Source organism: Rhinichthys klamathensis, unplaced genomic scaffold, assembly GCF_029890125.1.
Source record: "Rhinichthys klamathensis goyatoka isolate OS25496 unplaced genomic scaffold, OSU_Roscu_1.1 h1tg000068l_1, whole genome shotgun sequence".
Taxonomy (NCBI): Eukaryota; Metazoa; Chordata; class Actinopteri; order Cypriniformes; family Leuciscidae; genus Rhinichthys; species Rhinichthys klamathensis.
In genome coordinates this window covers 1,522,892-1,536,241 of record NW_026606611.1, presented here as the reverse complement: position 1 = coordinate 1,536,241, position 13,350 = coordinate 1,522,892, and the positions used below count along the sequence as shown (strand labels likewise).

General features: G+C 36.3%; 2 protein-coding genes across 2 annotated transcripts; one reads left to right on the top strand and one right to left on the bottom strand.

Annotated features, from left to right (window-relative positions):
• Nucleotides 1–798: 798 nt before the first annotated feature.
• Nucleotides 799–4,350, bottom strand: trpt1 (tRNA phosphotransferase 1). Its single transcript, XM_056250237.1, has 7 exons — nucleotides 4,222–4,350; nucleotides 3,694–3,775; nucleotides 3,294–3,463; nucleotides 2,266–2,443; nucleotides 2,000–2,056; nucleotides 1,787–1,897; nucleotides 799–1,613 (listed from the first exon to the last, which is right to left on the bottom strand). The coding sequence occupies exons 1-7, from the start codon at nucleotides 4,279–4,281 to the stop codon at nucleotides 1,591–1,593; spliced, it is 681 nt and encodes a 226-aa protein (XP_056106212.1). The 5' UTR covers nucleotides 4,282–4,350; the 3' UTR covers nucleotides 799–1,590.
• A 456-nt stretch (nucleotides 4,351–4,806) lies between these two features.
• ctsf (cathepsin F) lies at nucleotides 4,807–12,917 on the top strand. Its single transcript, XM_056250212.1, has 14 exons — nucleotides 4,807–5,171; nucleotides 6,082–6,201; nucleotides 6,548–6,629; nucleotides 6,828–6,886; nucleotides 7,006–7,078; nucleotides 7,835–7,948; nucleotides 8,147–8,295; nucleotides 8,558–8,654; nucleotides 8,873–8,953; nucleotides 9,062–9,181; nucleotides 9,959–10,023; nucleotides 10,319–10,409; nucleotides 10,594–10,652; nucleotides 12,784–12,917. Exons 1-14 carry the CDS (start codon nucleotides 4,935–4,937, stop codon nucleotides 12,856–12,858), a joined length of 1,422 nt encoding a protein of 473 aa, XP_056106187.1. The 5' UTR covers nucleotides 4,807–4,934; the 3' UTR covers nucleotides 12,859–12,917.
• The last annotated feature ends 433 nt before the right edge of the window (nucleotides 12,918–13,350 follow it).

Sequence of the window (13,350 nt, the reverse complement as noted above, 5' to 3'; positions counted from 1 at the left end):
GTTACAGCTAGGAGCAGGTGCTGTGATGGAATAGACAGAGTCTGTGTAGAATCTGATACACTAGGCCAAGAAAGTCATAGAGGCTCACTAATTTTAGACCTCTTCTATTAGGGGAAACTTTGCTTTGAGAGGCTGCCTAGAGACACACAGAGGACACAAAATGGAAACTTCACAAAGTATACACCAACTGAACTTTCTTCCTTACATTTACATCTATTTGTTTAGCAGACACTTTCATCTAAAGAGCCTTATACAATTGAAATGCAGCATAAATAATTGCTTTGAGCTTAAAAATGCTGTCAATTCAAAATTATTTACAAGTAAAAAAAAAAATGCATTAAACATCAGTGATTTAACCTAGTGACCACTTGAACTTGTGACATAAGCTATCTTCTCCTTTCCACTTTTTTTTTGCCTATTGTATACAGAGCATCAAAGTATATTTGTTTCCTGTGGTTACAAACTAGTCACCACCTTATAGTGAAAGAATGCTGAGGACTTCTGCAATGCAGGGATTTAGCGTTCACACAACACTACTGATAGTAATCCAAAAGCACAGCAGCTTGACAGTACCAAGAATAGGTCTTTAATCAGCTGATGGACAGTCAAAACACAATTCTCAATGACCATGAATTAAAGCTAGAGACTTGCATCTCATGAAGCCACCTGACATTCAATATCTTTGACTGAATGGTTGTGAGCTTTTACAAAACTTGGTTAGAATAGAAATAGTTTCGTTAAGCAGCAATTTCTAGTAGTTGTGTCTGAAAAGTCAACTGAAAGCCAGCATGACTCTAGTTCACAGAAAACTAGTAATTTTAATAAGACAACACAAAACCATTTAATAAAAAACACCTTTGGCTGTTATTGGTCTCTGTCTAGCGCAATGTACATAAATATGCTTGCAGAAATCCCCCTGCAGTAACATGACACATCTCTATCTTGAGGTCAGTGTATTTAGATATTCTATTTTTTGACAAATATGCAGTGGGGGGAAACTGCCCCACAAATAAAACAGGCTTAGGATGTCACTTGACAATATGTATGCAAAACATCACACAACCTATCAGATATGCTGCTGACTCCATAATATATTAAAGATACAGTATGTAGTCCAGGAAATTCTAAAGCTTGAATTTTGTCCATGTTTGGGGATTACAAGACACAGGCTGTGTACCTGAAAAAAAGAGAGAAAAAAAGGCTAAAAATACGTCATAAATAGCGTATTTCAAAGAATTAATTCTAACACTGCACCAACACTATTCCTTTAATTGTTAATTTCCTGCATGAACATCATGACTCAATCTAACAGAGCATATTCACTAACCATTGTTCAATTGCACAGCAGTTTTACATGAGGTTAAAGTCACAAATAAAAAGACCAACATGTACATGTCTTCCCATGAATCCTCACCAAAGTCATCTGTGAGTGTTGTTCATTTAATCAGAATCCAGTCTTATTTCTCAACCCTGATAATAAATAATGTAGCCTGATTGTGCAAAAAAAACATTTAGTTGTTTTTATTTAGATAGGTCGACTGAACATCTCCAATCTTTGGTTTTATAGTCAGACAGAGATCTTCTCCACAGCTAATGTAGTTCAATTTCACAAGCTGTAAGAAAACAAAACAGCTCTTTAAAATCGAATTATCACCAATATGCACTGTAAAATATCAAATGCATATATTGTAAGCTACATTTTTATTTAACTACAGTACAATGAAAGAAAATGAATCTGTCTCTAGGAGTTAAGTAACTTTATGATCTGGCTGTGAAAGTGACTCACGTGAGGGTTTTAGACTTTGTACTCGAGAGAAATAGCGTGGTGCTAAAAACCCAGCAGCATCTCCGGTTGTCAACAGCACACCGTTCTCGGACCAGAAGAACTCAATCCCATCTGAAGACCAACCAGAGGGAAGAGTGATCATTAGGACTTCTGTACTATAATTCTCAAATGTATATTATCTTTATACTGGTTTTAAAAATGATTTCGTAATACCTGACATAGCTTTCGCAACATCAATATACACAGCCAAATCACAACTCTGTCTCATACCTATAAACAGAAAAGAGGTAATTGAACTGTAAATGATCTGAATTACATATAAGGTGAATTGCATGCATCTGTAAACACCTACTGGTCTGGAGTGCTTTCTGCTATCCTAATCTGTTGTGCATGCATGCATGCCTAAATACACACACACACACTCACATGAAAAAATAGATCTCTAGAAAAGAATCGAATCTGCACTGCATGTCACTCACCACTGATGACTCCGCCCTCTCCAGGTAGCCCAGGTGCCAGGTGTATGTGAGTCCTGTTCATCCTGCTGAGGCCCTGACTGCGTATAGAGGGCCAGTGTGTCATGTATGAGCCATGAACAGCTTCTCTTGGATAGTCCGGATCATCAAGTGCAACCTTTCTCAACTCCAGATCTGTAACCTTGAAGAGACACATTCTAGGATAAGTTAAACGAATACATAAATCACACAATTTGCATAATGTTTTTTTAAATGTAAAGAATCTGTAAGATTTACATTCCATTTATTTATTTAACAGACACTTTTTTGTGTATAAACTAGATTAGTATATCACAAATTATATATACAGACACCTGAATAGGTACACCTGTTCAACTGCTCGTTAACGCAAATATCTAATCAGCCAATCCCATGGCAGCAACTCAATGCAATGAGGCAAGTAGACATGGTCAAGACGATCCGCTGAAGTTCAAACTGAGCATCAGAATGGGGAAGAAAGGTGATTTAAGTGACTTTGAACATGGCATGACAGTTGGTGCCAGACGGACTGGTCTGAGTATTTCAGAAACTGCTGATCCACTGGGATTTTCACGCACGACAATCTCTAGGGTTTACAGAGAATGGTCCGAAAAAGGAAAAATATCCAGAGAGCGGCAGTTCTGTGGGTGAAAATGCCTTGTTTGATGCCAGAGGTCAGAGGAGAATGACCAGACCGGTTCAGCTGATAGAAAGGCAACAGAAACTCAAACAACCACTCGTTACAACCGAGGTCTGCAGGAGAGCATCTGGGAACACCCATGTGATGTTGGGCATAAACCCTATGGTGTGGGGGGATATTTTTTGGAACACTTTGGGCCCGTTAGTACCAATTGTGCATCATTTAAACGTTATTTATTGTTGCTGACCATGTCCATCCCTTTGTGACCAGTGTACCCATTTTCTGATGTCTACTTACTAGACTACTTTAAACCTATATATCTTAAATTAAGACTGTAGACTTTACGTGACTTCTGATTCTGAACTACACTGACTTGCACTGAGTGACCCTGATTGGCTCGTATCACAGGACGACCATCCTCAGTGTGGTTGCAAAGCTTGAATCGCTGTTTGTCATTGGTGGCCACCACTCGCTCCACATCCTCCAATGAAAATGAGCGGAACTGCTGATGAGCGAGAAGTTCCTCCACCAACACAAAGCCATCTGCGAACAAGGTCACATAAGAATTACAGACAGACAACAGGGATGATAAAAAAAAAAAAACTTAATCCAAAACATGTGCTAAGTGAATGAATAATTTGCTGTCTAGTCGAATATGAACAGGAATCATCCTCCACAAGAACTTCATTCCACACAAACACAATACCTTAATGACAATTTTGTAAGCAGACGGAGTGTTATGAATCATACAGTTTGTGGATATCACTTCTCACCCGAGTTCATCTCAAGACCCATCTTATTGGCACCATGGCGTAATACATAAGTTAGAGATTTAGACAGGCGCATATCTCTGCTCTGAAATACACACAAAACAGAAATATAACAATTTATTACAGTGCACAGACCCTTTTTAAAACTTTACCACAGAAAATGGGCAGTTGAAACAAAATACGGTCATTACTTTTCACACTGAGATGTGACCTGATATACTTTAACCATATATTGTGTATATATGTGTGTGTGTGTGTGTGTGTGTGTATATATATATATATAGGCTACATACATATTTATATATATTTTTAATATATATATATATATATATATATATATATATTTGTTATGAAAGCAGCTTGAATGACCTCATATTGATACATTATACATTTGAACACCAAATATTTTTGTTTGATCAAGATAAGATTTAACAAAATTGTTAGATTTAACTAAATGTTAGTGTGACACTAGTAAGAGGACCGCGTGCATTATACATTATAAATACATTATACGATCGTTTCTCTTCCCACCTCTTCATTTCGGTTTCCTCGCCCTCCTCTTCCTCTTCTCCCTCGAGGTTGATAGTCCATGTCACACTTGTTGTAATAGTATAATTCACAAACACAGCAATCAGATATATGGGCTACTGCAGTTACATCTGTTTCATTATTTACCTATACAAATACTGTATATTTAAACTCATTTCCACAAACTACTGTTGTTAAACTTCTCTTGTCGATAGTGGAAGCAGCCATTAATGAGCCCATTCATGCATCCATTGACCAACAGGGGCAGTAAAGAAGAAAATGTCTTATATTTCCTGAGATCCTACGCCGTCTAGCGGGACTGCGCTGATTTAATGTTTTTGATGAGATGTGAATTTAATTATCGATAAAACATGATTTAAATATAGATTCAATAAAATAATATAGTATTTGTTGGTAACACTATTACCTCCCACCACCTTGAAAATAAATAAATGTTTCATTTATTTTTAATTACCAATAATTGTCTTCTTCTTATAAATCACAAGCAAATAATTTATTATTATTATTATTATCATTCAGCTTTTAAAGAAACATGCCCCGCCCCGATACAAAGAGGCATCACATCATCATCAGTCTTCCATCTTTGTGCGGGGCAGACTGAACTGACGTGTGGAGCAACAAAACACTGCGGGTTTACGATCTCAAAACAAAAACCTGATATACGCCGCAGCTTTCTGTTCCGAGAGCTCGGCAACATGTCCTTTATCCGCGGTTACCCTGTCATCGCCTGCTGCGTGCTGGTGGCTTTGGTTCTGGGTATAGAAGATGGCCCAGATCGCCCGGTTATCGGAGCTCCGGGATCCCCGGTCCGTCTGTCGGAGTCAGACCCGGGGGTTATGAAAGCAGTGAAATTTGCCGAGGAACGATATAATATGGGATCCAACGCGATGCATATACGCCGTGTTAGCAAAATCCTGTCGGCCAGCAAACAGGTAAAATTATAAATCATCCGTTAAAATTTCTAATATATACAATGTTATTAACGGATGCAAAACCATACAATTCTGCATATAATATAACTGTAGACAGAATATAATAATTGTTTATATTATTATAATGGTTTATGTTTCATTTAGTATGAAAATTATTTATTTTCGCGATTCCGATACTGGACATGAAGTTTATTATAAGGAGTTATTTTTACCGCATTCATGTGATTAGACGTAAACAAGCGCAGAGCGTGCGCAGAGGCCTCATACATAACAGTGTTGAGCGGATTTAAGCAGCACAACACTGCGCGGCTTTTGCGCAGCAGTTTATTACAGTAGATAAAAGGAAAGCTGCGCACTTATGAACATTTACCAATGTTTGTAGGACGGTATATTTAAAGGTCGTTTAAAGCCCACTGTTGTATAAATGCCACAGATTCTTGCAGTGTGTGATATAATTGTTGTGTGTTACTATGTATTTAGTTAAATTATTATTAAAATGTAGTCATTATCAAGTAAATATATAAATCTTTATTGGAAATATGTAACCAACTAAGATTTAGTCAACACTTAAATGCATTAACATGAACAAAATAATGACCAATAGGCCTACTTATGCATTTATGTATCTTAGTTAATGTTAATCTCAACATTTACTTCTACATTTTTATCATCATACATTGTATCTGTTAACATTAGTTAATAGCCTACACTGTAAACTATCATGAACATTTGTATTAACTAACAATAACAAAAGTTGCTGTAAAAATATATTGCACATTGTTAGTTAATGTTAACAAATCAGAAGTGTTATCAAGATTTCTTTATAGAAGTTTGATATGACAGAGCCATAGTTATTCCCTTATTCAAAAAGAGTGATTTGTGTCTTTAATTTCTGTTCCGTCTTCCACAGCTGGTGAAAGGTATTCGGTACAGTATTATGGTAGAGATTGGAAGCACCCAGTGTAAGAAATCCCTAGAGCTGAGCGCTGTGGACACCTGTGAATTTTTCCCAGAGCCCCACAAACAGAAGGTGAGCAAACACTAATTCTTAATCCATATAAAACGTCACTACCGGTACTCAGAGTCTGTAATGGCTAACTCTAAATGGTCAAAATGCACTGCATGATCCATTTAAGCTGGGATTTTTTTTGGCTTCATTATTAGCATACATGTGATTTTGATTTAATGTACAATATGTAGCCTACAATTCGATTCAGTAGCACAATTCCAGTATGATAACCCCATGCTTTTGTTCATTTAAATACTAAAACAATTAGCAAAACAGCACCACTTTGGCAGAAGTTGAACTTGCCCATTGTAAATTTACAATGCACATTCTCTCTCCTAAATCACACCCATTCTCTGTCTCTCCACAGACGGAGGTTTGTTTGTTTGAGGTTTGGGACATTCCCTGGGAAAGTAAATCCACCCTGCTTAAACAGAAATGCGAGCCTGCGGGTCAGTAGCCTGGGACAGATGGCAGATCTGTCCAAATCATCTTCATCACATAATATACTGCTGTGGTGTAAAACAGACATGCATTCTCATTATTATGTTTTAAGACAGGATTTAAAGTGATTTTTATCATAAATCCACTTTTAATGGTTTTCTACCCAACATGCATTTGTAGTTACCTTGATATTGTGTATGTCTTAGTTTCCAAGGAGCTCAATAAGGTTGCATCTGTACCCCTAACCCATGGCAAACCCATGAAGGTAATGCAATGTACACTTAAAATATGTCATCAAATATTCGCAGTTACAATAACAGTTAATTAAAACATTTGTGAGCTTTTCATGATGGATTGCTTTGTTGTTTTGTTTGCTTTTTTCAGGAAACTGTGGAGCTTTTGACCCAGTTTAAAAACTTTATAGTCACATACAACCGAACATACAGCTCCCAAGAAGGTAAGACACAAATATACACTACCATTCAAAAGTTAGGGGTCAGCAGGATTTTTTTTTAAAGAAATTAATTTTTTCATTCAGCAAGGATGCATTGAATTGATCAAAAGTGACAGTAGACATGTATAATATTACAAAACATTTCTATTTCAAATAAATGCTGTTCTTCCGAACTTTCTATTCATCAAAAAATCCTGAAAAATGTGTCACGGTTTACACAAAAATATGAAGCAGCACAACTGTTTTCAACATTGTTAATAACAAATATTTCTTGAGCAGCAAATCATCATATGAGAATGATTTCTGAAGGATCATGTGACACTGAAGAAAGCGATTCTGAAAATTCAGCTTTGATCACAGGAATAAATTACATTTAAATATATTACAACAGAAAATTATATTAAGTTGTGACAATATTTCATAATATTAATGTTTTTACTGTATATTTGATCACATAAATGCAGTCTTGGTGTGGAAGAGACTTTCAAAAACATTAACATATCTTAACAACCCCAAACGGTAGTGTGCTATAGATTACAATAAATGTGTCACACCTGTACATTTTACAGTGAAATAGATACTCATAGATAGTAATATTAAAGTGATTTGTAGTTATATTAATGTATAATATCTATCACATGGATAGCCATAATGTAAACGGATACGTTTTCTATACTAGTATGTCAGTTAATGTCTATTTGTATTGCACATACACAATTAAAAGCCCTTGGTTAACCACTGATCCACTAAACTCCACAGAGGCAGAGAAGCGTTTGCGCATTTTCCAGGAGAATATGAAAACGGCACAAACACTGCAATCCCTGGAACAGGGGTCAGCTGAGTACGGGGTCACCAAGTTCAGTGACCTCACGGGTATGTATGTTTATGGATTTTTAGATGATCATTTATTGCTCAGGAAAATACCAATTAGTGAGGAGTGGCCGATTTTAGAGTGACAAGGCCAAAATCATAATAATACAAAAATTATAATTCAGATGTGCATTCCTGTTGTCCCAAAAACACACATTTGCAAATCTCTCTATAATGTACTAATCATATCGATGTGTGTAGAGGATGAGTTTAGAATGATGTACCTGAACCCAATGCTGAGTCAGTGGAGTTTGAAGAAGGAGATGAAGCCAGCGACCCCGTCCAGCAAGGCAGCTCCTGACAGCTGGGACTGGAGGGACCACGGGGCGGTCAGTTCTGTGAAGAACCAGGTATGACTGCCAGATTAACTCCCATCCACCGTTTAGAATTAATCAGTAGATATAATTGAATGAAGCATTGATTTTTAATATAGCGCTTTTAGATGCTACAGTACACTCAGAGTGCTTGACAATAGGATAAGGGGTCATTGAATTAAGATTAAAATGATGAATGGTGAGTAAATCAGCGAAATATGAATGCTTTGTATGTCTGCAGAGTTAAACTTGAATAAAGAGGTTTATTATAATTGTTTTAATTGACTGTCGGTTGCAGGGCATGTGCGGCTCTTGCTGGGCATTTTCTGTGACTGGAAACATCGAGGGACAGTGGTTCAAGAAAACGGGAGAGCTGCTTTCCCTCTCCGAGCAGGGTAAATATATACTGTACTACACTGCCGTTCAAAAAGGAATAGCAAACCTCTCCTCAACAAGCTGCATGATTTGAGGTGTCAATGTCCATATCACAAATGCTGCCAGATGAATGTCTTGCCTTAGCAAACACCATATATAACATGAGATAAAACAGGGGGGTGTTATTCTAAATGGGAGTTTAAATTCCTTTGTTTGCTCTCACCTCTTTACATAACAGAATTAGTGGACTGTGATAGGCTGGACCAGGCATGTGGAGGTGGGCTGCCATCTAATGCGTATGAAGCCATCGAGAAGCTTGGTAAGAAATAACAGTGGAGTGGAGGTCATTCCCTAGAAGGCAAATAACTTACAGGGAATCTGTAGGAGTAAACGTGTCCTAAATAAGTGTGCTTTTTCACCCTTAAAGGAGGTCTTGAGACCGAAACAGACTACAGCTACACAGGACACAAGCAGAGCTGTGATTTCTCTACAGGGAAGGTGGCCGCCTACATTAACAACTCTGTTGAGCTGCCCAACGATGAAAACGGTGAGCGAGAGAGATGAAAATAGAGATGTGTTAATAAACACAATTAAATTAAAAACATTAAAACCACACTGATGATGGAAATACCTGCGCTAGAGGAATTAAAGCAGGAAATTAAAAATAATCAAATGTATTTTATCAGAACATTTGGAAAGAAATTTGAGCTATAAGCAAATCTTAAATGTAAATATACAGTACCATTGGAAAATTATAGCACACCCAGTGTTTAAAGGGAAAAACACTACTGTTCAAAAATGTGGGGTTTGTAAGATTTTTTTTAATGTTGCTCACCAAGGCTGCATTTTTGATAAATTACAGTAAAACAGAAATATTGCAAAAATATTTTTACAATTTAATATAACTTTTTAATTTGAATTTATTTTAAAATGTCACTTATTCCTGTGATGTAAAGCTGAATTTTCAGCATCATTACTCTAGTCTTCAGTGTCACATGATCCTTCAGAAATCAGTCTCATATGCTGATTTACTGCTCATTATTATTATCAATGTTGTGCTGCTTTTCTGTGTGAAAAAATTATATTTTTCAGGATTCTTTGATGAACAGTAAATTAAAAAGAGCAGCATTTATTTAAAATAAATCTTTTGTAACATACATTTCTTTACTGTCATGTCAATTGAATGCATCTTTGCTGAATAAAAGTATTATTTTCTTCAACAACAAAAAAACTTTTTTACTGACCCCAAACATTTAAAGTAGTAGTGTGTGTTTCCAGTCTGTCTTTTAATCTAAAATGTCTTGATTCTTCTCATGTCTTGTAGTCATTGCTGCTTGGCTGGCTGAGAATGGTCCAGTGTCTGCTGCCCTCAATGCTTTTGCTATGCAGGTAACACAAATGAACAATGGAAAATTATACTGTTAGCTTGCATAAATATGTAATGAAAATATATTGCCCAATAATGTTCTGGACAAGTTTGTTGTACACTTCAGCATACTATACAACAGTATGTAATAATGAGGGATATAATTTATAAGAAAACAGTTTTTTTTTTAAAAAGCACATGTTTCTGGTGCTAATGTAGACTCAAGCATAGATGTCAGGTACTACAAAAACAAACTGCTGTTTTACCTGGTTACTTGCTGAAGGTGCCCTTTTTAAACAATTTTGTTGATACCTTTAGTTTTACAGAAAGGGAGTGTCTCATCCTCTAAAAATCTTCTGCAACCCCTGGATGATTGATCATGCTGTGCTGCTTGTGGGATACGGACAACGTGAGTATACGATATGAGTATATGATTTAAATGGTTTGTACTGATACATATCTGAAATTCAGGCGTTTAACGGCAAGGCTTTGCAAATTACCATTTCAAAATACCTTGGATATAATACCATTTACAGCTATGTAGAACCAGGCAACAGTGATGCAGAGTATAATTTTTCTGCTTTTGTGTGCAGGTAATGGCGCTCCATTCTGGGCCATCAAGAACAGCTGGGGAGAGGACTATGGAGAGCAGGTATGAAAAACAAATCACCTGAATGTGCAGTATCACACGTGCAAAAAAAATCATTTCTGCTTGAATCTCAGTCGCACATACCATGTATTAAGAAAATAGCAGAGATCATTATTAAATGATGCATTTAATGATGCATGGCCTCTGTAGAATTTAATTCTTGACTGATGCTGGAAAAAACATTACTGATGTTTACAAAGCGCCCCTATTATGCTTTTTCGAATATTACCTTTCATGCAGTGTGTAATATAACTGGTTGTGAATGTAAAAGCTCTGCAAAGTTTTAAGGATCAAAGTGCACGATAAATAAGTTATTTTCTCCTAAAAGAAACAATCGATTCTGAAGTGCCTGAAACTAGTCGTCAGTAATTCCAGTCTTACTTCCTGATCGAATCTACGTTGGGTTGTAACAAGTTTGCATAATGCCAGCCTATGGTCTTCATTGGCTGCCCAATAATGTCTACTTTGCCCCTCAAACACTGCAGTTTTAGAAAAGAGTTTGGTTTGTGTTGTCGACATGTCGGGAAGAAGCCGTTTTCTGAGCTGTGAAAGCAAATCCACTTTACATGCACTTCCAAAGGATGAGGTCTCACGCTTGAATTAATACGGTAAAACTGACGCCATCTTTACTGGTCGTATCATTGTGTATCAAGTGCTGAGGAAGCTCCGGAGCTGACATTTAGATACAGCGTTTGGTTTCTGACACGCGCTGTAAGCGGTAGACCAATCACAACAGACTGGATCATCTGACCAATTGGAGCAGACTTTCAGAAAGGTTGGGTTTAGAGAAACCGAATTCCTTTATCAAACCGTTTCTAACACTGAGAAAAGAGGTGATGTTGCAGTGTATATTATGAGAAAATAAAGTTTTTTTTTTTTTTTTTACTTTAGATGCATGTAAACCTAATGTAGGAGATCTCCTGAACAAAATAAAGAGCCTTGAAAATAGCATAATAGGGGCACTTTAACATGTTAACTTAGTTTGATTGTTAGAAAATCAATAATGGAAAAGGATCTGAAAATTGTGTTTTTAGATTTGCCATTAGAATATAACATTACTTAAACATGTAGACTTTCTGCCAAAATCATCACATAACTATTCTTGAAAACATTTGGTCCAGCTCATAACTTAATGTAATCTAGGGCTGGGTAAAAAATATCGATTTCTCGATATTAATTGATTCTCATTTTTACGAACCGATATCGATTCTTAAATCTCAAGAATCGATTAGTCATCCTGTTTTCATTTGATGAATCAATGGAACATTGTAGCGCGCATCCCATCAAATAAATCGCAATAATCTTTGTGCTTTGTTACTATTGATACTAAATAATTACGTCCATTTGCTTACGAAATTCAAAAACATAAATACCGTTTTGGCGCTGTGGCGTGAGATCGCTCTGGCTCAGCTCAAGAGAAGCAGCTGCGCGGAGCGCACATGATCTCCTCTTCTGCCTTAATAATACCAGTTACAGCGCGAAATAAACATGAATAAACGTCTGAAAGTGTGTTAAAAGATAGAGTACAACTTATCGAAATCCGTATCATGTCACATGGAATCGCTCAATCAGTGTTTCAACCGTGGAAAGACGTCAGTAAAACAACTTGTAAACAATGTCATGTACGTCACATTTACCTCAGAAAAACCATATGTGACCATAAACTCGTTAGTCAGCTAGAAAAAGTAATTCTAAAGAGGAGCATTTTGCTAAATATATACACCATATTACATATTCATTATAATTGTTAATGTTCTTCGATATTTAATGCATGTTTGAATAAATCTGGCAAGTTTTTATGACAGCCACCATTTAAATGTTTATATTTCATATAACTTTATTATTATAAAAATAAATAAGTGTAATTTAAGTGTTTGTATAGCTACAAATCAGTTAATTTTTACCTTCAATATTATAGTAGGCTAATGAAGCCTAGGCTACAACTGACTTGAGAAAATTTGCCATGTATTGTACCTGATATCCAAAATAATCAATATTGAATCGGAATCGAATTGCAAGCTTGTGAATCGAAATCGAATCGAATTGTGAAATTTGTGTCAATACCCAGAACCAGTAACTATGTAATGTCTATTATCACAGAAATGTTAAAGTCTTTCCTATACTTCTTTTATAGGGTTACTATTACCTGTACAGAGGATCCAGACTGTGTGGAATCAACAAGATGTGCTCATCTGCAATTGTGAATTAGACGCGTGCACACGCACACACACACACACACACACACACACACACACACACACACACACACACACACACACACACACACACACACACAAAAAGAGCATGGATACAAAAACATTTAAAAACAGTTATGAACATGTGATGATTCTTTACAGAGGTTTTTCATCATGTGACCTGTGAACACAATAGTGTAAAACACATTCTGAACATATTTCATCCATATAAGCACATAATTCTCCGTAGCTCAAATGTGTGAAGTATTTCTCTTGAGGTCATGTGCTTTAGTCATCAGTCGTTCCATTCAGAATAGCTGAATTTAACATACATTACCTCAGATCCTCATGTGCAGTGATGTTACAGACACAGCAAATAACCAAATAGCAAAGGACAAGATAACAGCACACTGTTTACCATGTTACTGATACAAACATTAAACGTGTTGTGATTTTAGATAATTTAGTTCAATATTTTGTGCTTTACTTTAGTTGTGTTATTCTGT